Below are 26740 nucleotides of genomic sequence, written 5' to 3'. Positions count from 1 at the left end.
CACGCACTGTTCTAAGTGTTGAACGTAGTTACAAGGGAAACAGTCCAGGTCCCACATGGGGCTCACCAGTCTTCATCCCCATTTGACAGATGAAGTAACTGAGGCCCAGAGAAGTGAAGTGACTTGCCCAAGGTCGCACAGCAGACCACAACAATAATAATGATTATGGTACTTATTAGGTGCTTACTATTTGCAAAGCACTGTTCTAAGCACTAAGTAGATACAAGTTAATCAGGTTGGACATAGTCCCTGTCCCACAAGGGGCTCACAGCCTTAACACCCATTTTACAGATGAGGGACTAAGGGCCACAGAAGTGAAGTGTCTCACCCAAGGTCACACAGCAGACGAGTGGTGGAGCCAGAATTAGAACCCAGGTCCCTTCTGACACCCAGGCCTGGGCTCTGTCCACTGAGCCACCTGCTCCGTCCCCCCGCAGCTGTTTTATTTCTAGTGAATGTCATGGGATAAGAAACCTTTGCCATTTGCGGATCGGACCACAGCACTGGGAAAGAAAGAGACCTTGTTCCTCAAGGTAAATGACTTCATTTTATCCAGAGGTCTTTGAAGCTACCAGAAACCAGTGTAAAAATCAACCAGACGTGAAAAGCAAAATGTAGTTCTCTCTACATGGCCATTTAATTGTTTATGGCACAGCAAGCCTATTTATAAATTACACGATCTTCTAAGGACAGACGAGTCTTCCCTCGGGGCCATTAATTTTATCCACAGATGTTAGGTTTTATAGAATCCTGCTTGATACACTTAAATTTCATGAAATTGAGATCCTCATGCCTAATATTACTACAGAGGCTGTTCGCAGAGGGTCATTTCTGCAATTTTACTGAACACTGTATTTAAGCACCCCCCTAATTACTCTTCTCTCCTTCCAATGTCAGTATATGGTCTAATAATTGGCCAAGTTTATTAGCTGGTGATAAAAATATTTGTTAAGTCATCATGTCATGCTCAAACCAACTTGGAAATATCAATGACTGGTGCTCACTGATTTCTTTTTTCCTCCTTTCCCGAGGCACAGTGAAATCGTTCGGCAGAAAACTACTTACTTGAAGCCATGACATCTTTAAGCACAGGCCTTGGAGTCAGGGGGTCTGGGTTCTTATCCCGGCTCTGCCAATTAGTAATAGTAATTATGGTACTTGCTAAGTGCTTACTATGTGCCAAGCACTGTACTAAGCGGTGGGGTAGATACAAGATAATCAGGTTGAAAACAGTCCCTGTCTGACATGGAGTTCACAGTCCAAGGAGGGGAGAGTAGGCTGTAATCCCCATTTTACAAATGAGGAAACTGATGCATACAGTTAAGAGGTTAAGAAGGTCACCAGCAAGCAAACAGTGGAGCTGGGATTGGAATCCAGGTCCTCTGACTCCCAGGCCCAGGCTCTTTCCACTAGGCCAACTGCTTACTCTGTGACCTTGGGTAAGTCACGTACCTTCCCTGTTCCTCAGTTTCCTCACCTGTAAAATGGGGAATACCTGTTTTCCCTCCAACTTCTGTGAGTCCCGTGTGGGACAGGGACTGTGTCCAACCTGATAAATTTGTATCTATCCCAGCATTTAGAACAGTGCTTGGCATACAGTAAACACTTAACCAATACAGTAATAATAATAATAATAATAATGATAATAATAATAATAATAATACACCATGAGCTGGTCATAAGTGCTTAACAGTAAGCACTTAATAAATATGATTGAATGAGTGAATTTCTGATTTCCATCAATCAATCATATTTATTGAGTGTTTACTGGGTTCTGATTCCTGAACTAAACAGGAAGCAGCATAGCTTAGTGGAAAGAGCCCGGGCTTGGGAGTCAGAGAACGTGGGTTCTAATCCCAGCTCTGCCACTTGTCCACTGTGTGACCTTGGGCAAGGCACTTCACTTCTCTGTGCCTCAGTTCCCCCATCCGTAAAATGGGGATGAAGACTGTGAGCCCCACGTGGGACAACCTGATTACCCTGTATCTACCCCGGTGCTTAGAACAGTGCTTGGTATGTAGTAAGTGCTTCAAAAATACCATCATTATTAACTAAACCTTTAGATTCTCCAGCAAAGACAATTCACACCTGACGGATGAAGCAGCATGGTGTAGTGGATACAGCCCGGGCCTGGGAGTCAGAAGGTCATGGATTCTAATCCCGGTTCCATCACTTGTCTGCTGCGTGACCTCGGGCAAGTCACTTCACTGCTCCGCACCTCAGTTACCTCATCTGGAAAACGGGGATTGGGACTGTGAGCCCCATGTGGGACCGGGACTGTGTCCATCCCAATTTGCTTATATCCAAACCCAGTGCTTAACAGAGTGCCTGCACACAGTGAGCGCTTAACAAATACCATAATTATTATTACTGCAGTGCTCCCACACATAGAAAGTGCTGATCAAATAAATGCCATCAAATGATTGAGTGACGGAGACTGTGTCCAGAGATGATCCTGCATCCACTAAGTCCCCCTTTTTCTCTCCTCCTCCCCATCCCCCCACCCTACCTCCTTCCCCTCCCCACAGCACCTGTATATATGTTTGTACAGATCTATTAATTTATTTTACTTGTACATATTTACTATTCTATTTATTTTGTTAATAATGTGCATCTAGCTTTATTTTTATTTATTCTGATGACCTGACACCTGTCCACATGTTTCGTTTTGTTGTCTGTCTCCCCCTTCTAGACTGTGAGCCCATTGTTGGGTAGGGACCATCTCTATATGTTGCCAACTTGTACTTCCCAAGCGCTTAGTACAGTGCTCTGTACACAGTAAGCGCTCAATTAAATACGATTGAATGAGTGAATAAGCCACTTTGTAGAGCACCTGGCAGAGGAGAAAGCATTTAACCAATACCACCACAAACCTACCTTTAAAAAAAAACCCCAAGCACCCACCTTCCACGCCGCTGATGCATTTGACTCGGTCTCGCACCTCGACGTTGTAGCCCTCAAAGGACATGAAGACACCGTCCGGGTGGTAGGGGGCCCTCTGGGCGTACACCTTGGAGTAGCTGTGGGAGAACTCGAAGCGCTCATAGCCATCGTACTGGGCGATCCTGCCGTAGACATCGAAGTACTTTTCCACCCAGCTGAAGGGCAGGTAGACCTCGGGCCCCTCGCGCCGGCCCCGGATGGTCTGCTCCTCGTTGATCAGGCAGTCGATCTCCTCGTACCTGAGGCCTGGCCCGCGGCGACCGTCCGGTGCTCCGGCCACGGGGGGTGCCCTCTGCTGCTCCTGGGGCGACGCCTCTTCGTCCCGCTGGCCGCCGGCGGGGCCGTGAGGATAGCCGGCACTCTGGGCGGCCGCCACCGCCCGCTGGTCGGGCCCGTCCGCCCGGGGGCCGGGGCCGGGCTGGCGCGGGAGGTGAGCGGGCCGCTCGCTGGAGCATTTGTTCCACAGGAGCACAGTAAGCAGAGTGAACAGGGCGCAGATGACGATCAGAGTCTTATAGTTCACCCGAGCTGCCAAGCAACGCATATTCACACCATACCTGCCGGACAGACAGGGGTGGGGGTGGAAAAAAGGGCAAAGACGTTCATGGAAAACTTTGCCGGAAACAAACAGATCTAGGATTTTTTTCTGTGGTATTTGTTAAGCGCCTGCACTGTTCTAAGCGCTGGGGTAGACAAAAGGTAATCACATTGGACACAATCCCTGTCTTCTTTCTACCCAACCCTGTGCCGCTGGATGACTAGTTTCAGGGCCCAGGGGGTTTTATGTAATATAGTAGGTAGCCATAGGTTGAATTGTCAAAAGTTGCCACTCTAGAGTTGAAATCCGGGCAGGGAATATGACTGTTTATTGTTGTACTGTACTCTCCCAAGTGCTTGGTAGAGTGCTCTATACATAGTAAACACTTAGTAAATACCACTGAATGAATGGGGCTCACAGTCATAATCCCCAATTTACAGATAAGGGAACTGAGGCCCAGAGATGTGAAATGACATGCCCAAGGTCACACATGGCAGCCAGATGGCGGATCTGGGATTAGAACCTAGGTCCTTCTGACTCCCAGGTCCGTCCTCTAACCACTAGGCAACATGGGCAATCTTCTTCCTGTTCAACTCCCGAGCTTTCCCCACAGACTCCAAAATGACACTCCCAAATTTGACATTCCTCAACAGTTAGGTTTAGAAACCTAGGGCCTTGTAGACATTTTCAGATAAAGCATAAAACAATTCAGCCCACTTGGGAGGCTGAGGTTGGGCTGGCCCAAGAATTCCAGGAACTGGGGAATGGCTTCTGACACCTTATTTTTCCAGTCAAGCCAGGCGGTCCCAGGAAGGCATGCTGCCAGCTAACTCAGCAGCTGGCTGCCTGAAGAGCTGGCGTTGCGAAGTATTTTTCCACAGGAAAATGAGTTTGGTCAATCATTGATCATTTATGGAGCGCTTACTATGTGCAGAGTGGTGTTCTGAGCACTTGGAAGAGTACAATCCAACAGAATTAGCAGATTCATTCCCTGCCCATAACGAGCTTACAGTCTAGAGGGGGAGACAGATATTAATATGAAGGAGTAATTTAAAATAATTTAAAGATGTGGACATAAGGGCTGTGGGGGAAATATTAAATATCGAATGTCCAAAGGACCTCACCATCTCAAATACCAGACGCAGCACAAAGAAGCATTTCGATCCCAAAGCGGGGATCAAATCTCAGGCGAACCCTAAATTAAGTTACTGCATTAAGAGCCGTCACAAGATGGCGATAAATCCACAATGACAATACACGGCCTTAATGGAATCGTTTCTGCTTTCGGTGATTTTATTTCTGTGTTCTGGGGGGCAAGTTATTTCATTCAACCGAGAGTCATGATTGAGAGCTTACTGCATGAAGTGCTCTGTACTGAGAGCTCGGGAGAGTACAACTGAACAGTACTGGTACACCCATTGCCTGCTCACAAGAATCTTACAGTCTAGAGGGGGAGAAAGACATTAAAATAAAAGCCAACCTATGTTGTGCTCACGTGCACTGGCTAAGTGCAGAGCCTGCCGATGATTTTGCTTTGGTCTCTGTATTCAATCAATCAGTGTCCAACATTCTGAGTGTTAGACACCAAACTAAGACACCCATTCCTTGCCCTCCAGGGGCTTGTAATTTGTTGAGGGAGTCGGACAAAGGCTATTATTCATTCGATCGTATTTATTGAGCATTTAATGTGTGCAGAGCACTGTACTAAGCACTTGGAAAGTACATATTAGGGGACAGCAAAAACAGGAATCAATTGACGTTATCACTTGATTACATATTCTACGATTGTAAGCTTCTCGAGGGCAGGGATTGGGTTTACCCACTCTACTGTGCTCTCCTGAGCCCTCAGTACAGTGTTCTTTCTTCAGTCACAACTCAATAAATACCACCAATATATATAAACATATACCAGCGCTTAGAACAGTGCTTTGCACATAGTAAGCACTTAACAAATACCATCATTATTATATATATGTGTGTGTATATATATATCAGAAACAGCACAGGCCTGGGAGTTGGAAGGACTGGGTTCTAATCCCAGCTAGGCCAACTACTTGCCGTGTGACCTTGTACAAGTCGCTTAACTCCTCTGGCCCTCAGTTTGGATACCTGTCCTCCTTCCTATTTAGACTGTGAGCCCTATGTGGGACAGAGACTGTATCCGATCTGATTAACATGTCCCTGCTCTACTGCTTAGAACAGTGTTTGACACATAGTGCTTAATGAATACCCCCCCACACCAAAAAAGCGAGCTTCTATTTGGTGCTTCCGACTTCCTGACATCTCTGCTCTAATATTCATTGATTCAATCGAATTTACTGAACACTTCCTGTGTACTAAGCACCTGGGAGAGTCCAACAGAACAATAAACAGACCCAACCCATTTTTGACTGCCTCAACTGTACCAATCGTCTTAGTGGGCCATCCCTGTATCCTGCTCTTTTCCTACCCTCTTTTTTATGGTATTTGTTGAGCATTTTCTGTGTTCTAGGCACTTTACTAAGCGCTGGGGTAGGTACAAGCTAATCGGGTTGAACCAAGTCCCTGTCCCACATGAGGGTCACAGTTTTAATCCCCATTTCAGTGCTGGGGTAACTGAGGCACAGAAAAGTGAAGCGACTAACCCAAAGTCACCCACAGCAGACAAGTGGCAGAGCCAGGAATAGAAACAAGGACCTAATGGCTCCCAGGCCCATGTTCGCTCCACTAGGCTGTGCTGACCTTTTCCGTTGTGTAGATTGATTTTTTACCCGCCAAACTTCCTTTAAAAAGGCATGACCTCAAATTTTAACTTATCCCTTCTACATTCAGACTTTGCAACACTCAAACAGTCAGAGTTAAGCTCTGTGACTCCTAGCTTACAAAAGGGATAAATGAAGGAAATTTGGATTCAGTTTCAAATTCCGGGTCCCATTCTGATTCCTTCTCATTTTCTCTCTCCCCTCCCCTTTCCTTCCCCCTTCTCTCCCCTCTCCCCCCCCCCCCCCCCCCCCCCCCCCCCCCCCCCCCGACAACCGACCCAACCATCTCTCTTCTTTGGAAGACAACTAAATCACAGCTGTACAGTAGCAGAACTAGAGAACAGAAAAACATTTTTAAAACATAACTTTAGGGCACCACTCCTACTTGCAATGTACTGATGTTTTTTTGTTATTTTTTTTCATTAAAGCAAAGATCTTCCCACTTTAACTTCCCACCTCTGTTTCTGTAATAGAGATTCACGGAATCAGTTCAAGAGAGCTTGACTATCATGGATTTCAGAGTAATTTGAAGATTTCTTTAATAGCTCTATTTTTAAAAGCACCCTCATCAGCTTAGGTAGCGGGAGTGGGAGAGCAAGAGAAATCATGTAAATGAGGGAAGAACAAAGCAGTGGAAAGGAGTTACTGCAGCTTTGAGAGCAAAGATGTCAAGCCCACATCTCTTACAAAAGAAACCCTGCCTGCAAAGCAGAAATATTTACTCTGGAAGGTCAAGAGCCTGGCCTTGGAGGGCAACAGATCAATAGTAACAAGAGAAAGTGTTGGACACCTCCTCAGATGGGACAAAATTAAAATCAAATCAAGGTTCTCTTAGCCTGCAATTTACTCTATTAGTGCAGATGTTAGCTAGAGAAGTCTCCTTTCGACTTATTTTTCTTTTTTCTTTTTTTATGGAATCTGTTTAGGTTTTACTATGAGCCAGGCTCCGTACTAAGTGCTGGGGTAGATAAGGAAGCAGCGTGGCTTAGTGGAAAGAGCACGGGCTTGGTAGTCAGATGTCGTGGGTTCTAATCCCAGCTCTGACACTTGTCAACTGTGTGACTGGGCAAGTCACAACTTCTTTGTGCCTCAGTTACCTCATCTGTAAAATGGAGATTAAAACTGTGTGCCCCACGTGGGTTAACCTGATTACCTGGTATCTACTCCAGCGCTTAGAACAGTGCTTGGCACATAGTAAGCACTTAAAAACCATTATTATTATACAAGCTAATCAGGTTGGACACAGTCCCCGTCCCAACTTCCAATTTCCAAATGAGGTCTTTATTCTGATACCCAATGCAGGTGTCTAAAAATCTAGGGTGATGGAAGTTATGTGTCCCTGTACTGTCAATAATAATAATGATGGCATTTGTTAAGTGCTTATTATGTGCCAAACACCATTCTAAGCACTGGGGTAGATACAAGGTCATCAGGTTGTCCCACGTGAGGCTCACGGTCTTAATTCCCATTTTACAGATGAGGTAACTGAGGCCCAGGGAAGTTAAAGTCAATAACTGAGAAGTGGTGTGGCCTACTGGATGGAACACTGGCCTGGGAGTCAGGAGGACCTGGGTTCTAATCCAGGCTCTGTCACATGACTTCTGGGTGATTTCGGGCAAGTGGATTAAGACTCTTAGCCCCATGAGGGACAACGACTATGTCCAACCTGATTTGCTTGTATCCACTTCATTGCTCAGATCAGTGCCTGGAACATAGGTAAGTGCTTAACAAATACCATCATGGTCATCATTCTCTGGGCCTCAATTACCTCATCTGTAAAATGGGGATTAAGATTGTGAGTCCTAGTGTGGGAAAGGGACCGGATCCAACCTGATCAGCTTTTATCTATTCTAGTGCTTAGTGCAGTGCCTGGCACGTAGTAAGTGCTAACAACTACCATGAAAAAATAGGTTACAAGACACCAGTGGTAAGAAAATGATAGGTTCCTAAAGGGACCCATGATTTGAACTGACTCTCATCTGCAAAACAATCAACAACTACATAAATTTATCCTATGATTCTGTCTGCTGGTAATTCGAGGTAATATTACCTATTCCCTATGCCCAACCACCTCCGCCTCAAAAACAGAAGCTTCTTATTGTCGGCTCTAAAGGGCTCACAGTTTTGGCTTCCCTCTTTTAATTCTCGGGTCTCTTTTTTTATTATGGCTTTTAAATAAGTACCGCATTATTCACTCCATGCCCTCAACTGCTGCTCTGTATGTTCAGTAGTTCCTGAGTTCCGTTCCCAAAATTGTGGCATTTCAGTGGTGAAATGTGATCCCTAAACCTACTTCAGAAGAGCCACTTGAGTTTGCAGAATTAATCATTCTAAAGGATTTGGATATTCTCAGAGAGAGAAGCCACTGTGGAAGTACAAAGTTGGAGGTGACCAGCAGAAGTTTGCGGGAAGAGACATTATCGTGACAGAGTAAAGCACAAATCAGTTTCTAACCCAATGAAAAACATCCTTCCTCCCCCTAACCCTTTTAATGGACACAACAAATTCTCTCTCACTAATTTTATGCTTCCACACTAACGTTCCATCTGGTCATTTCAAACTGGACTTTAAATGGTTCGTGTCCGATTGTCTGAAAAGCTGGTTTACTGCAAGCTTTTAGTGAATATCAATTTCTATATAATTGTATTTTTATGGAAATGCTAACATAAGAATAAATCCAATTTTCTGCCTCAGCAGATCATTTCTAGTGATTACGCCTTCAGGATGACCTCAACAAATAAGCTTTACTTCTTTAACACAAAGAGATAATTCACTTTTACATAGAGCATAATATTTCCTACTCGCTTAGTTCCTCATAATAAAAATGTCCATTTTTGTGACAGCATTTCCATCTGGGTTGTGGGAAAAATAAACACTCTGCAACTACAACCTGGGGATGAAGCCTCATTTTAGGGGAGATTAAACGCTTTTTGTGCTTAGAGTCCCAGATAAACTATAATAATGCCCTGGTAATGCACGATCAGGAGTCTCTGGGTGTCTTTATATATATTAGTGTCTGTCTCCCTCTCTAGACTATGAGCTCATTGTGGGCAGAGAATGTGCCTGTTAGTTGTTGTATTGTACTCTCCCAGGCACTCAGTACAGTGCTTTGCACACAATAAGCACTCAATAAATACAACTGAATGAATGACCTTACCTGAAAATTGTTTTTTGCTTTTTTTTTTCCAAGGGGGGGAAGGCTTAAAAGTAACAAATTGCAATTAAAATCAAGAAGGGTACACCCACCCTTATAACAATAGTAATACTGATAGTATTTGAGTACCTACTATTTTCCAAGCCCTGTAGCACTGTATCAAGCACAAGGGCAGATAAAATATAATTACATCAGACACAGTCCCTACCCCACATGTGATTCACACAGCCTAATTAAGGGGATGGACAGGTATTTTATCCCCATTTTATGGGTGCCTCTGTTTCCTAATCTGTAAAATGGGGATTCAATACCTGTTTGTTCATTCAATCATATTTATTGAGCGCTTACTGTGTGCAGACCACTGTATTAAGCACTTGGGAGAGTACAACACAATAATAAACACATTTCCTTCCCACCAACGAGCTTACAGTCTCGAGGTGGGGAGACAGACAATAATATAAAGAAATAAATTACAGATAAAGGCAGACGTGCTGTTTTCCCTTGTATTTAGACTGTGAACTTGGATGGTGTCCAATTTGATTACCTGATTATCTCCATTCTAGTACTCTCTGTGTGGGGAAGGGAGGAAGGGGGAGGTCAGAAAAGCAGGGATAGGGTCTCGCTCTGGGCAGAGAATGTATCTATTTATTGCTGCATTGTTATAATAATAATAATAGTAATAATAATAATGGTATTTGTTAAGTGCTTACTATGTGTCAAGCACTGCTCTAAGCACTGGGGTAGATACAAGCTAATCAGGTTGTCCCATGTGGGGCTCAGCAGCATGGCTCAGTGGAAAGAGCCTGGGCTTTGGAGTCAGAGGTCATGGGTTCAAATCCCGGCCCCGCCACTTGTCAGCTGTGTGACTTTGGGCAAGTCACTTAACTTCTCTGTGCCTCAGTTACCTCATCTGTAAAATGGGGATTAAGACTGTGAGCCCCTGTGGGACAACCTGATCACCTTGTAATGTCCCTAGTGCTTAGAACAGTGCTTTGCCCATAGTAAGTGCTTAATAAATGCCATTATTATTATTAATCCTCATTTTACAGATGAGGTAACTAAGGCCCAGAGAAGTTAAGTGGCTTGCCCAAGGTCACACAGCAGACAAGTGGCGGAGCCAGGATTAGAACCCACGTCCTCTGACTCCCAAAGCTTGTGCACTTGTCAGTAGGCCATGCTAGAGAGAGAGAGAGAGAGAGAGAGAGAGAGAGAGAGAGAGAGAGAGAGTGAGAGGGAGGGGGGGGGGGGGGGAGAGGGAGAGGGAGGGGGGTTGGGGTGGAAGGAGCCTTTATATTAGATTGACACGATTTGTTTTAAATGACTAGTTCTTAATCTGAAGAAACAAACAGGACAAGGGAAGGGAAGAATGACCTGAAATCCAGGATTGCCTGAGTTTCAGTGCATACAGTGCTTTCCTTAACTACTACAGGGTGTATAATGTTAAAACTCAAATTAGCCTTGTAAATCATGTACACTCATTTCAATAAACACATTTTAGAAGTAGTTAACCTAGGCTTCCTTTTACATAAATCTCTTTTCAGACTTCCAATTAAAATGCAACGCAAAGTCATACGGTGCTAGCTGGCCAACTAATCAATTGATCTTCAAAGCGACTTAATGGATAACATTTGAAGCAATTCATCCTTTTACTTAAAACTGATATGATGCAAATGGTATGTCAAACTGTTTTGCAAACAGGACAAAAAAAAAAAAAAACCAAACCTCTTAGAGACACTAAAACTATTCCTGCTACTGCTGTCATATTAATGATATCTGGAAGCAAAGAAATCTTAGAGGTCCATGCTATGAATTATAAATGACTAATCACAGTTGTATGACTCTGTGCAAAAGAACACTAGAATTATTCAGTGTTTGTTGGCCCTGTGGCATACCTTTCATGTCAGAGAACACTGAAAATTACTGAAACCATTTGATGCTCTCTTATTAACAGCTAAGAAAATAAGCGACGGAAATCGCACCTAAAAACTGAGTTAGAGACTTAAGGTGCCAGTCTGTTAAAAAAAAAAAAAGCCAAAAAAAAGGTCTTCTCAGGCTTCGGAGAAAGGGAAGGAAATCTTTTTGAGCAGTCAGCAATGTACAAAATATCCCCCTCCGCCAACAGACCTCAGGGCCAGAGGGCTAGCTTATTTTTTTTTAAATGGTATTTGTTAAGTGCTTCGTAGATGTCAGCCACTGTACTGAGGGCTGGGTAGATACAAGCTGATCGGATTGTCCCACGTAAGGCTCGCTGTCTTAATCCCCATTTTACAGCTGAGATGACTGAGTACCAGAGAAGGGAAGTAACTTACCCTAGGTCTCCCAGCAGACACGTGGTGGAGCTGGGATTGGAACCGAGGTCCTTCTGACTCCTAGGCCCGTGCTCTATCCACTAGACTGCGCTGCTTCTCAGCTTGGAAAGCCAAACGTTCTTTGACCCTCGGATCCGCTCCACCCTGCCTTTCCTGAAGTAAACACATTTGCACTACAAGGACACGTTAAGCAAACCAAATTCCAGAACTAGGGGAAAATCTCCAACTGCTCTCTTTCCAAAGTCTTTCCAAACGAGGTAATGTCCAATTGAATAATCAATTATTTATTCCAATTCCACTCTGTAAATTCTGTCCATATCAGCTCCCTCCACTTGGGTAGAATCTCCTTGAAGCCAAGGAATATGTCTTGGGTTTCTGCAGGAGTCAGTCAGTCACTCAATCATACTTTCTGAGAGCTTACTGTGTGCAGAGCATTGTGGTAAGTGCTTGGGAGATGACGATCTAACAATATAACTGTCACATTCCCTTCCCGCAATGAGCTTACAGTCTCTAGGATTTTCCCAAGCAGTTAGTACAGTGCATTGCACCCTGCAGGAATTCAATAAATAGCTTATGGTGGGAAGTGGGACCTGGTAAGACCTATATGAGCACAGAATAACTGTGGTATTTTTAAAACGCTTAATATGTGCCAGGCACTGTACTAAGTACTTGAGTAGACCAAGCTAATCGGGTCCTGCATGGGACTCAGAGTCAGTTATTTTTTTATGGTATTTTTTAGTGCTTACTGTATGTCAATCACTGTTCTAAGCAATGGGGTAAGTACAAGTTCATTACGTCAAACACAGCTTTTCCACATGGGGCTCACAATCTAAGTAGAGGGACAACAGGTACTTAATTCCCATTTTACAGGTGAGGAAACTGAGGCCCAGCAAAATCAGGTGACACGCCTCAGGTCACGCAGTAAGCAGAGCTAGGATTAGAACCAAGGCCCCCTGACTCCCAAGACCATGTTCTTTCCTCTGGGTCACGATGCTGCCATAGCTGAAGGCCAGCAATTTGCTTTGTTGGGTCTCCATAAAGGGGGCCCCCTAGCCCCTCCCAAAGAATGCCTATCCAGAGCTCAATGATAAGTTACTCTGAGTTGGGATTGGCGGTTTGGGGAAGCCACGTGGCATAGTGTGAAGAGCATGGAACTGGGAGTCAGAGGACTTAGGTTCTAATCCCACGCCACCTGCCTTTCTCCCTCCTACTTGCACTGTGAGCCCAAGGTGGGACCTATCTTGTATTTACTCCAACGTTTAGTACAGTGCTTCCGCATAACAAGCGCTTAATAAATATCACAGTTGGCATTGGTATTGGTTACTACAGAGAAGCAGTGTGGCCTAATGGATAGAGCATGGGCCTAGGAGTCAGAAAGACCTGGGTTCTAATCCTGGCTCTGCCACTTGACTGCTCTGTGACTTTGGGCACGTCATTTCACTTCTCTGTTCCTCGGTTACCTCATCTGGAAAATGGGGTTAAGACTGTGAGCCCCACGTGGGACACGGGCTGGGTCCAACCTGATTACCTTGGATCTATCCTGGCGCTTAGAACAGTGCCTGGCACATAGTAAGCGCTCAACAAATACCATTTACAGAGGAAAAAGTAGGGCGGGGAGAGAGGTTAGAGGGGGCCAAGGACAAGAGGAAAGATGCCAGACTTCTTGGTCACTCAATCAAAGTCCTCCGGGGAGACAGCCAGTGCCTGCTGGGCCACCTTGGGCAGGTCGGAGAAGCAGTGTAGTCTAGTGGGTAGAACCCAGGCCTAGGAGGACCAGGGTTCTAATCCCGGCCCTGCCACTTGTCTGCTGCGTGTGACCTTGGTCTACTCACTTCACTTCCCTGCACCTCAGTTACCTCAGCTGTAAAATGGGGATAAAGACAGTGAGCCCCATGTTGGACAGGGGCTGTATCCAACCTGATTAGCTTGTATCTACCCCAGTGGTTAGTACAGTGCCTGGCACATAGCAAGCGCCTAACAAATACCATTTACAAAAAGCCACCTGACTCCTCTCAGCCTAGTTTCCTCACCTGTACAACGGAGATTCGATATCCGTTCTCCCGCCTACTTGAGACTGTGAGCCCGATGACCTTGCAACTACCCCAGCGCTTAATACAGTGCTTGACACGTATTAAGTGCCGATCAACATCATCATCATTACCCTTATTAGAAAGGAAAGCCCAGCTCCCAGCCACCCCCGGGATTTGCTGTCGGAGCAACCGCTGGCTTTGGAATCCCCGTTTGACAGCACGGCTTCACTGGGGATTTGTAAGAGGAGCTTGTGTGATTAGGAACTGGAGCCCTTGCGAGCTCTTTAGGGTGGCAAAGTGCCCACTAAGCACTGAAATGGGCAGCTCATACAGAACGTCACTCCTTAATCTCTCAGAGCGCCTGCGAGTTTGGGATCTGGGCCAAGTCGGGCTGTAGAGCAAGCACACAGACAGGCAACACCGCCTTCAAGTATTTATTATGGTATTTTTTTTAATGGTATTCATTAAGCACTTACTATGTGCCAGACACTGTTCTAAAGCACTCGGGTAGATACAAGCTGATCAGGTTGGACACTAGTCCCTGTCCCACCTGGGGCTGACAGTCTTCATCCCCATTTTACAGATGAGGAAACTGAGGCCCAGAGAAATGAAGTGACTTGCCTGAGGTCACTCGGCAGATGCGTGGCAGAGTCAGGATTAGAACCCAGGGCCTTCTGACTCCCAAGCCCATGCTCTATCCTCTAGGCGACGCTGCTTCTCTTTTATCTCAACGATATGTACTGAGCCCTTATTACATCCCATTCGCTGGGTAAAGCATTGGAGTAGATACAAGGCGACCAGATCAGACACTGTCCTTTAGACTGTGGGCTCACTGTGGGCAGGGAATGTGTCTGCTTCTTGTTGTATTGCACTCTCCCAAGTGCTTAGTACAGTGCTCTGCACACAGTAAGTGCTCAGTAAATGCAATTGGATGAATGAATGAATGGCCCACATGAAGCTCACAGTCCAGGAGGGAAGAAAAGCAGGAGTCTTATCCCCATGTTACTGATGAGGGAACTGAAGCCCAGGGCGGTTAATAATAATGAAGGCATTTGTTAAGCGCTTACTATGTGCAAAGCACTGCTCTAAGCGCTGGGGGGGGATACAAGGTGATCAGGTTGTCCCACGTGGGGCTCACAGTCTTAACCCCCATTTTACAGATGAGGTAACTGAGGCTCAGAGAAGTTAAGTGACTTGCCCAAGGTCACACAGTAGACATGTGGCGGAGCTGGGATTAGAACCCATGACCTCTGACTCCCAAGCTCGGGCTCTTTCCACTGAACCATGCTGCTTCTCTAAGTGACTTGCTCAAGATCACACAGCAGGGCAGGAGAAGGGCAGGGACAAGAGTCTCTCCACCAAACTCTGCTGTTTCCCAAGGGTGAATGCCCAAGGCTTTGTCATCACTGGTTATCAACTGGAAAAAAAAAAAAATGGGCCAGGGGCAGGGAAGTCCTGCCCAAAAGGCAGAAGTTTGCAGACTCTTTCATCCTATGAAAGATGGTTTGGCTTCAAATCAATCCTTCGAGGTAAGGGAGAGAATCAGGATGAATGTGCATGGTTTCCACACAGCTGTGAAGCAGAGGATCCTAATGGTTCTAATCCTGGCTCCATCACTTGTCTGTTAGAATAGTATCTGGCACATAGTAAACACTTAACAAGTACTATTATTATTATTATTACTATCACAAGGAACTTCATTCTCCATTTGCCAGTGCAAAAGAGGTTCTACAAATGATTCGATGGGGGACAGATCCTCTCGACAGATCCTCGCTGTGAGCAGGGAACATGTCTACTGACTCCGCTGCGTTGTACCCTCCCAACCGCTTAGTACAGTGCTTTGCACACGGCAAGCGCACAATAAATACCACTGATTCATTGACAGATGGGTAACCAGAAAGGAAAGAGGATGGTGTCAGTGGAGCTAAGCCTGTCACTGGGAAGAAGGAATCAATGGCATTTTAAAGAGTGTTTTTGTGTGTACAGCACTGTACTAATCAATCAGTCAGTTGTATTTATTGAGCACTTACTGTGTGCAGGGCACTGTACTAAGTGTTCGGGGGAGTACAACACAACAATAAAAAGCGCTGGAAAAAAGTGTAATAAAAACAGAGTTGGGAGTCGCAATCCCAGCCCACCGGGACTTTAAAGTCAACAGCAGAAGTCAGCCAGTAAAATAATTTAGGGATGGAGGGGAGAGAAGGGGGATAGGGATGGTTGGGGGAAGAGGGGGTATCTGCTCATTAACAGAATCCAGAACTAGTCCTGCTAATTTTTTAAATGGTTTTTGTTAAGTGCTTACTTTGCACCGAATAAACAATTTGCACTCGTCATGTTGGCTGGCCAATTTCTACTGCTGGACTAGAGCCCAAAGTAGGTCCTGGTCAGACCTCGGCATTTATTCATTCATTCAATCGTATTTACTGAGCGCTTACTGTATGCAAAGCTGTATTAAGCCCTCAGAGAGGATAATATAACAACAGACTTTCCTGCCACAACAAGCTCACAATCTAAAGGGGGAGGGCAGACATTAATATAAAAAAAACCCAACAACAAATAGATCAATAAATAAATAAACTGATCTGGCACCCTGACAACATTAAAACCTGTCCAAGCATTTCAATGCTATTAAAAGGGTTCAGTCGAGTTTGGCACCTGGAAAGACATCAGCAGTTGGGCAATCATTCATTCAGTCGTATTTATGGAGCACTTACTGTGTGCAAAGCACTGTACTAAGCGCTGGGATGGTTACTAGCAAATCTTGTTGGACACAGTCCCCCCACTCCCACCATGGGGCTCACAGTCTCAATCCCCATTTTTCAGATGACAGAACTGAGGCACAGAGAAATAAAATGACTTGCCCAAGGTCACAGAGCAGGTAAGTAGCAAAGCTGGACAGAGGGCACCTGCCCGCTGAGTTGGTAGGACAGGCGGAAAATATTTTCGGGGAACTGAGGCCCAGAGAAGTAAAGTGATTCGCCCAACGTCACACAGCAGACATGTGGTGGAGCCAAAATTAGAACCCAGGACCTTCTGACTCACAATCCTGTGCTCTATCCATCAAGCCATGCTACAAGTTAATCACGTTGGGCATGATCCCTGTCCCACATAACAATAATAATAATAATGATGGCATTTATTAAGTGCTTACTACATGCAAAGCACTGTTCTAAGCACTGCGGAAGTTACAAGGTGATCAGGTTGTCCCACGGGGGGCTCACAGTCTTAATTCCCATTTTACAGATGAGGTAACTGAGGCATAGAGAAGTTAAGTGACTTGCCCAAAGTCACACAGCTGACAATTGGTGGAGCCGGGATTTGAACCCATGACCTCTGACTCCAAAGCCCGTGCTCTTTCCACTGAGTCATGCTGCTTCTCACATGGGGCTCACACTCTTAATCCCCATTTTACAACTGAGGTAACTGAGTCACAGATGTGCCAAGCACTGCTGTAGATAAAATATATGCCCATCGGACACAATCCCCATCCCACATGGGGCTCATGGTCCAACGGAGAGGGAGAACAGGTCTCCTCTCCCCATTTTATGCTTGAGGAAACTGAGGCACAGATGTGAAGTGACTTACCCAAAGTCACACAACACACAAGTGGTGGAGCTGGGATTAGAACCCAGGTCCTCTGGCTCCCAGGCCCATGCTCATTCCGCTGGTAAACTGAACACAGATACCAGATTAGTGAATGGAGAAATGGCCTTATTTAAAAACGGAATGTTAAACCCCGTCAACCTTCCCCTAGTGAACGGAAAACATCTTATGCAACACCTTGATTTAATCCTCAGGTTGGTCAAGTTAATCAGGTTGCACGCAGTCCCTGTCCCACATGGGGTTCACAGTCTTGATCCCCATTTTACAGATGAGCTAACTGAGGCACAGAAAAGTTAGGTGTCTCGCCCAAGGCCACACAGCAAGCAATGGGAAGAGCGGGGAGTAGAACCCAGGTCCCCCAACTCCTAGGTTCGGGATCTTTCCACTAGGCCACACTGCTCCATCCTTCCTCACAAACATTATTTTTGGGGTGTCCACTATGTTATGGTGCCGTTGACGTCACTCTCCAGAGTGGCAGGAAAGATGAACCCTCCTAAAAGTTGGGCTGTGCTTGACCTGCTTCAGAAAACTGCAATATCCACCAAATTCAGCAAAAATAGATTCTGGAATTTGCTGATGGAACCCCTGAGTTTGCAGCGCTGGTTTGCATTCAACAGAGCGAGCTTGCTTATTGCCTCATAAATTCAGAATGTCTTCATATATGCTAAGCAGGGCAATTTAATTCCTCTCCCCGCTCCCCCTCTCAACACCAAGCTGCTGTACTTTACTATTGTTTGAAGATGCTAATTTTTATGGTATTTGTTAAGACTTTACTGTACCAGTTAGTCATATTTATTAAGCACTTATCGTATGCAGAGCACTGAACTAAGCACTTGGGAGAATACGATGTAACAATAAAAAGACACATTCTCTGCCCACAACGAGCTTACAGTCTAGAGGGGGAGACAGAAATTAATATAAATAAATTATGGCTATGTACATAAGTGCTGTGGGGCTGGGAGGGGGGATGAATAAAGGGAGAAAGTCAGGGTGATATAGAAGGGAGTGGGAGAACAGGAAAGGGAGGCTCAGTTTGGGAAGGCCTCTTACTACTATGTGCCAGACACTGTACTAAGCGCTGGGGTAGACACAAGCTAATCGGGTTGGACCCAATCCCTGTTCCACTTGGGGCTGAGAGACAAGGGAACTGAAGCCTAGAGAAGTGAAGTGACTTTGCCCAAGATCACAGAGCAGACAAGTGGAAGGGCCGTAATCAGAACCCAGGTCCTTCTGACTCCCAGGTCTGTGCTCTATCCAGTGGGCTACACTAACGTCCTCCTGGGGCTGAGGGTGGGGTGAATACTTGTTCTGTTTTTTTTTTTTTCGTCTGTCTCTCCCTTCTAGACTGTGAGTCCGTTGTTGGGTAAGAACCGTCTCTGTATGTTGCCGATTTGTACTTCCCAAGCGCTTAGTACAGTGCTCTGCAAACAGTAAGTGCTCAATAAATACGACTGAATGAATGAATGAATATTTAGGCCATCGCTGGTCAAGAGCGTAATGCTAAGCTTTGGAATGGGCTTTGGAGTTGGGCCACTGAAGTGGCATGGCAGAGTCGATAGAACACAGGCCTGGGAGTCAGAAAGTCATGGGTTCTGATCCCGGCTTCACCACTTCTCTGCTTGGACAAGTCCTTTTACTTCTCTGGGCCTCAGTTGCTCAATAAATGATTGAATGAATGAATTAAGTGCTTAAAGGGGACAGATCCAATGAAAGAGCAATGCAGAAGGGAAATGATGTAGGGGAAAAGAGGGCTTAGTGGGGGAAGGCCTCTGGAGGAGATGGGATATCAATAAAGCTTTGACGGTGCGAAGAGCATGGTTGTTAATAATAATAATAACAATAATAATAATGGTATTGTTAAGTGCTTACTATGTGCCACATACTCTACTAAGTGCTGAGGTGGATACAGGCAATTCAGGTTGGACATTGTTCCTTGTCCCATGTGGGGCTCACAGTAGTTCATTCATTCATTCATTCGTTCATTCAATTGCATTTATTGAGCACTTACTATGTGCAGAGCACTTTACTAAGTGCTTGGAAATTACAAATCGACAACAGATGGAGACAATCCCTACCCAACAATGGGCTCACAGTCTAGAAGGGGGAGACAGACAACAAAACAAAGCAAGTAGACAGGCATCAACAGTGTCAATATAAATAGAATAACAGATATGTACATATCATTAATAAAATAAGTCTCAACCCCCACTTTACAAATGAGGCAACTGAGGCCCAGAGAAGTAAAAGGACTTGTCCAAGCAGAGAAGTGGTGAAGCCGGGATCAGAACCCATGACTTTCTTACTCCCAGGCCTGTGTTCTATTGACTCTGCCATGCTACTTCAGTGGCCCAACCCCAAAGCCCATTCCAAAGTTTAGCGTTATGCTCTTGACCAGGGATGGCCTAAATATTCATTCATTCAGTCAGTCATATTTATTGAGCGCTTACTGTGTGCAGAGCACTGTACTAAGTGCTTGGGAAGTACAAGTTGGCAACATATAGAGACGGTCCCTACCCAACAGCGGGCTCACAGTCTAGAAGGGGGAGACAGATGACAAAACATACAAACAAAATAAAATAAATAGAATATGTACAAGTAAAATAAAGGGTAATAAATATTTACAAACACATATACATATACATATATATATGTATATATACACAGGTGCTGTGGGGAGGGGAAGGAGGTAGGGCAGGGGGGTGGGGAGGGGGAGGCGGGGGAGAGGAAGGAGGGGGCTCAGTCTGGGAAGGCCTCCTGGAGGAGGTGAGCTCTCAGTACAGCTTTGAAGGGAGGAAGAGAGCTAGCTTGGCGGATGTATGGAGGGAGGGCATTCCAGGCCAGGGGAAGGACATGGGCCGGGGGTCGACGACGGGACAGGTGAGAACGAGGCACGGTGAGGAGGTTAGCGGCAGAGGAGCGGAGGGTGCGGGCTGGGCTGTAGAAGGAAAGAGCTCGGGGGATGCGTAACTAAATATGGGAAAATAAGAGCTGGGGACGCAGTCTCAATCAACCTGGGATTAGAATCTGGATCCTCTAACTCCCAGGGCTGTGGTCTAACAATTAGATCACACTGCTCCTTTTCCCTCACCTTCCCTGATCCTCCCCCCTCACCTTCCCTGATCCTCCCCATGGAAATCTCTACCGCCTTGGCCTTTCTCTTACCTAGACCCTTTTGGGACCTAGAATGCGCAATAGCTACAATAATTTTATGGTATTTATTGAGCTCTCATTGTGTGCAGAGCACCGTACAGTGGAGCTCGCACGTTCTTGGGCATGGGAATTCAAGTTCAAACTTTTCCTCTGAGCCTTTCCCGAGGAGAAGCAAGCAACATGGCGTAATGGATAGATCACAGGCCTGGAAGTCAGAAGGTCATGGGTTCTAATCCTTGCTCCGCCACTTGTCTGCTGTGTGACTTGGGCAAGTCACATCACTTCTCTGTGCCTCAGTTACCTCATCTGTAAAATGGAGGTTGGGACTGTGAGCCCCCCATGGAACAGGGACTGTGTCCAACCTGATTTGCTTGTATCCACCCAACTACTTAGTACAGTGCCTGGCACATAGTAATTGTTTCACGAATACCATTAACATTATTAGTTAATAATTGTTTGCACCTCAAATCTTAAGATTTGTAATAAATGTAGAATCTGTTAAGCGTTCAGAGTGTGCCAGGCACCGTACTATGCACTGAGGTACGTTTGAGATCACTAAGCCCAACTCTCTGGCTGACTCTTCCCGGAATGAAAGGATAACTGATTGTCTGTTCCCGGCACTTGTTCATATATGCGTGGTCGATTGTTCATTCAATTTCATTCATTCTGATTCTATTACTTGTGAATATTTTAGGTCTGTTTCCCCCAGGACAACATAGGCTCCTCGTGGGCAGGGAACATTTCTTGGTTTTCTGTCCCGTTGCTGGGTGGGGACCTTCCCTATATGTTGCCAACTTGTACTTCCCAAGCGTTTAGTACAGTGCTCTGCACACAGTAAGCGCTCAATAAATACGACTTAATGAATGAATGTGGTACTAACCACGCATTCACGGCGGTGCATTTGTATTTAGTAGGCGCTCAATAAATACCATTACTAACTACTGCCACCTTGTGGCAGTCCTGGGGGATTGGGAGGGATGAAAAGGGAGAAAACATGATGCTTGCTTAAGGATGATCCACTAAATCCTTTTTTTTAAAAAAAATCATATTTGTTAGTAAGGGGAAGCAACATGGCCTAGTGGGTAGAGCATAGGCCTGGAAGTCAGAAGGTCACAGGTTCTAATCCTCACTCTGCCAACTTGTCTGCTCTGTGACCTTGAGCAAGCTCCTTCACTTCTCTGTGCCTCAGTTATCTCATATATAAAATAGGGATTGAGGCTGTGAGTCCCACCTGGGCTAGGAACTGTGTCCAACCCAACTGGGGAAGCATTGTGGCTCAGTGGAAAGAGCCCGGGCTTTGGAGTCAGAGGTTATGGGTTCAAATCCCAGCTCTGCTGCTTGTCAGCTGTGTGACTTCGGGCAAATCACTTAACTTCTCTGGGCCTCAATTACCTCATCTGTAAAATGGGGATGAAGATTGTGAGCCCCCCGTGGGACAACCTGATCACCTTGTAACCTCCCCGGTGCTTAGAACAGTGCTTTGCACATAGTAAGTGCTTAATAAATGCCATTTAAAAAAAATTCCTTGTATTCACCCCAGTGCTAAGTCCAGTGAGTGGCACATAGTAAGTGTTTAATACCATAATTATTCAGTGCTTAGAACAGTGCTTCACACATAGTAAGAGCTTAACAAATACTATTATTATTATTCAGGATGGACACAGTCCATGTCCCACATGGGACTCACAGTCTTAATCCGCATTGTAATAATAATAATAACGGTGGTATTTGTTAAACACTTACTACATGTCAGGCACTGTACTAAGCGCTGGGGTGGGTACAAAAAAAATGGGTTGGACACAGTCCCTCTCCCATGTGGGGCTCACAGTCTCAATCCCCATTTTACAGATGATGTAACTGAGGCACAGAAAAGTGACTTGCCCAAGGCGTCACAGCAGACAAGTGGCAGAGCTGGAATTAGAACCCATGACCTTCTGACTCCCAGGTCTGGGCTCTATCCACTATGCCACGTGCAGAGATGTGAAGTGACTTGCCCAAAGTCACACAGCCAATAAGTGGTGGGGTAAGGATTAGAACCCAGGTCCTCTGACTCCCAGAGCTTGTGCTCTAACCACTAGACAACACTGCTCCTTTCCCTCCCTCTCCAGGGTCCTCACCGTGGAAGACTCAGCCTCCATGGCCTTTCTCTTCCCCAGACCCTCTTGGGACCACCACCTCAACCGGAAATCAAATGTGCTATACCTAGAAAATTGCTCCCAAATCAATCAATCCATGGTATTTATGAGTGTGCACTATGTGCAGTGCACTGTATTAAATGCTTGGGAGAGTATAACATAGAAAACCACAGTTCATTCAGCTTCTAGCTTTTTTTTTTAACTAAATATCCAGTTTCAGTTCATTTCCCTGGGTGCCTGCATTGTGCAGAATGCTCAAGTAGACCCTTGGGGGCTCTACAGAGTAGCAGTAATAATGGTATAGAGAAGCAGCATGGCTCAGTGGAAAAAGCACGGGCTGGGGAGCCAGAGGTCGTGGGTTCTAATCCCGGCTCCACCACTTGTCAGCTGTGTGACCTTGGGAAAGTCACGTGGCTCAGTGGAAAGAGCACGGGCTTTGGAGTCAGAGTTCATGGGTTCAAATCCCGGCTCTACCAATTGTCAGTTGTGTGACTTTGGACAAGTCACTTAACTTCTCTGTGTCTCAGTTACCTCTTCTGTAAAATGGGGATTAAAACTGTGAGCCCCCCGTGGGACAACCTGATCACCTTGTAATCTCCCCAGCGCTTAGAACAGTGCTTTGCACATAGTAAGCGCTTAATAAATGCCATCATTACTATTATTATTATTCTCTGGGCCTCAGTTCCCTCATCTGTAGAATGGGGATGAAGACTGTGAGCCCCTCATGGGACAACCTGATTACCTTGTATCTGCCCCAGCGCTTAGAACAGTGCTTGGCACATAGTAAGAGCTTAACAAATACCAACATTATTATTATTATTATTATTATTATTATTATTATTATTATTATATGAGCACCCATAGGCACGATGTGCTGTACTAAGCACTTAAGACAATTAGTCCGTCTCTGCCCTCAAAGAGGTCTCAATCTACACGTAAGGGAGGAGGGGTCTCCAATTTCAGAGCAGTATTAAAAGTTCGACATTACAGATTTGCCTTTCTACAGAGAGTCTAATTTTAGCAACAAGTGTTGGCCCATGAAGACCCTCAAGGCGGCAAAATGAATCCCCTTCCAGCCCTGACCTTCCAAGAGAGATCACATCCTAGCATTCGTTCATTCATACATACAATTATAATTATTGAGTGCTTACTTTGTACAGAGCACTGCACTACACACTTGGGAGAGTATAATACAACAATAAACAGACAAATTCCCTGTCCACTAAGCTTACAGTCTTGAGCCGGGGAGACAGACTTGAATCGAAATAAATAAATGACAGATAGGAACATAAGTGCTGTGGGACGGGGGGATGAATAAAGGATGCAAGTCAGGGCGATGGAGAAGGAAGTGAGAGAAGAGGAAAGGGGGGCTTAGTCAGGGAAGGCCTCTTGGAGGAGATGTGCCTTCAATAGGCTTTCAAGGCAGGGGGAGAGATGCCCTTCAATTCTGCTGTGACATGGCAGCAGGGAGGTCTCTGAACCCCTGCCCCCATGCCAGCGAGGGGCATCCTCCAGCTTTTTTTTTAAAAAAATTTGTTAAGTGCTTAGTATGTGCCAGGCACTTTATTAAGCGCTGGGGTAGATACAAGCTAATCAGGTTGAACACGGTCCCTGTCCCATACAGGGTTCCCAGTCTTAATCCCCATTTTACAGATGAGGGAACTGAGGTACACAGAAGTCAAGTGACTTGCCCAAGGTCACACAGCAGACAAGTGGTGGAGCAGGCATTATAACCCAGGTCCTCTGACTCCCAGGCCTGGGCTCTTTCCACGACATCACGCTGCTTCCCGTTTGAAGCCCACCTCCTCACTCCTCAACTCAACTCCTCCTGACCCTCTCCTTCAACTCCCCCCTCCAAAAACCACACTGAGGATTCTCTTCCACCGAGGGCTAAACCCTACTCAAAAAGCACCAGTTTGGGGAAGTTAGTTTCCATTCAGAATGTCAAAAATTGTGGCTGGAGCAAGAAAATGAAGAAAAATCGAGGATTCAAAGGTTCCTATAAACATGTACACCTCAAAAGTTAGCTCCATCCTAGAGGACAGACAGATGTGATAGTAAACATGTAGTATTAACTGAATCTCCCAAGTAAAAATGCCCAAGGTCTCCGAACATTAGAGAATTGAGAAGGAAGGAAATTTGCTTCTACTCTAACAGAAAAGATTGGCCCTTAGAGAATTTCTCCAATCTCCAAACAGACTTGAAGGTTGGCCCTTCTGTTTACTTGGAGTTAGAGAGGAAAGCCATTTTTAAAGTTAAGGCCAGGGTTTCTGAGAAGTCGTAATAAACACTTTATTTACTTTAAGCTTCTGTGACACCTGCCCATTAGAGCAAGCTTTTTAGTACAGGAGAAAAATGCCTCTCCAGAGATTTATTTCAATACATATTTATTAAACATAATACCAAGCATATGTTGCTTAGAAACCAAATACAGAATGGAAAATGCCTTACAACAGTCAGCACGAAAGGCAAGGAACAAGTGGTTGACGACAGAACGCCAAAGTGCAGAAAGAGTTTTACAATTGAACTGAGTAAAGGCTAGCCTTTCTTGTTCATTGGTGAACATTTGTTTCTTTATTTATGGTATTTGTTACGTGCTTACAATACACCAGGCACTGTACTAAGCACTGAGGTAGATACAAGCTAATCAGGTTGGATATAGTCCGTGTCCCACATACAGCTTACAGTCTTCACCCCCATTTTACAGATGAGGAAAGTGAGGCACAGAAACGCAGTGACTTTCCCAAAGTCACACAGCAGACTAGCGGAGGAGTAGGATTAGAACCCAGGTCCTTCTGACTCTGGGCAGGGCTCTGCAGGTCTGGCCTAGACCCTTCTCATTTATGATTGTCTTTATAATATGCTATACATTATAATAATATTACATTATAATGACATAATCATATAACAGTAGTTATAATAACGATGGGACTTGTTTGGGGCCAAACACACTCAATCAATCAATAGTATTTACTGAGTGTTTACTTTGTGCAGAGCCCTGTTCTAAGCACTTGGGAGAAACAGAATTAGAAGAAATGGTCCCTGACCTTAATGAGTTTACAGCCTTGGAAGGCTTCATTCATTCATTCAGTTGCATTTATTGAGCACTTACTGTGTGCAGAGCACTATACTAAGTGTTTGGAAAGTACAACTTGGCAACAAATGGAGACAATCTCTAGCCAGCAACAGTCTAGAAGGGGGAGACAGACAACAAAACAGAACAAGTAGGCATCAAGAGCAAGGCTTCAAACGAGCAACTTTTGGAAGCAGCACTGCTTAGTGGATATAGCACAGGCCTGGGAGTTAGTAGGACCTGGGTTCTAAACCCAGCCCCACCAAGTCTCCTGGGCGGCCTTGGGCAAGTCACTTCTCTGGGTCTCAGTTCCCTCATCTGCAAAATGGGGATTAAAAAAGTGAGCCCCATGTGGGACAGGGATTGGGTCCAACCTGATTAGCTTGTATCTACCCCAGCGTTTAAACAGTGCTTGGTACATAGTAATTACTTAACAAGTACTATATTGTTTCCCCCCATCCAAGAACAACATTTAGTCCAGCCCTTCCCATTTATGGATCCTGTTTGCAAACAGTTAAATAGGCATGTTATTTTACCCTAGAATTACTTACTTTGGAAGATCTCCATGCATGGCATATTATGTCAGCTGATCTGAAAGAGATTTCCTCTTTTCAAAAGCAGAACATACCAAACATCGATGTAATGCAATCACCGCTAATTCTGCCCTTCAGCCTGTGAGAATCTAACGTACTTTGCTACTCGAGTGAAGAAGTACTCTTTCTTTATCAGTACATAGTTTGACCTGAAATTCAGAAAGAACTAAGTATGTTGAATCCCAGTCTTTTGGTCTGCTGTTCCTGTCAGTTTATTAAGAGTAGAGGCTGCATGGCCTAGGGGAACAAGTGTGAAATTGGGGGTCAGGAGCCTGGAGTTCTAGAGATGCTGTAAAGATAAAGTGAGAGCAGGGTGGCTTAGTGGAAAGAGCCCGGACCTGGGAGTCAGAGGACCTGGGTGCTCTGTCTGCTGTATGACCTTGGGCAAGTCACTACACTTCTCTGGGGATTCAATATCTGTTCTCCCTCAGACTGTGAGCTCCATGTGGGACTGGATTAGCCTGTATCTAA

At 45.2% G+C, this 26740-nt stretch overlaps 1 protein-coding gene across 3 annotated transcripts in view; it reads right to left on the bottom strand.

Moving 5' to 3' along the window:
• GLCE (glucuronic acid epimerase) overlaps positions 1–26740 on the bottom strand; it is a 106072-nt gene that overhangs the window by 9014 nt on the left and 70318 nt on the right. For 2 of the 3 annotated variants that reach the window (XM_038767370.1, XM_038767373.1), the window contains exon 3: positions 2905–3500. In XM_038767370.1, the coding sequence (XP_038623298.1) occupies positions 2905–3487 (583 nt within the window). In that variant the 5' untranslated portion in view covers positions 3488–3500. Of the gene's footprint in view, positions 1–2904; positions 3501–11685; positions 11714–26740 lie in introns of those variants that run through there. The other variant, XM_038767371.1, reaches the window with a different exon arrangement.

Source organism: Tachyglossus aculeatus, chromosome 26 (assembly GCF_015852505.1).
Source record: "Tachyglossus aculeatus isolate mTacAcu1 chromosome 26, mTacAcu1.pri, whole genome shotgun sequence".
NCBI lineage: Eukaryota > Metazoa > Chordata > Mammalia > Monotremata > Tachyglossidae > Tachyglossus > Tachyglossus aculeatus.
Note: the sequence above shows the minus strand (reverse complement) of the source record. Positions and strands in the feature narration are given on the sequence as shown.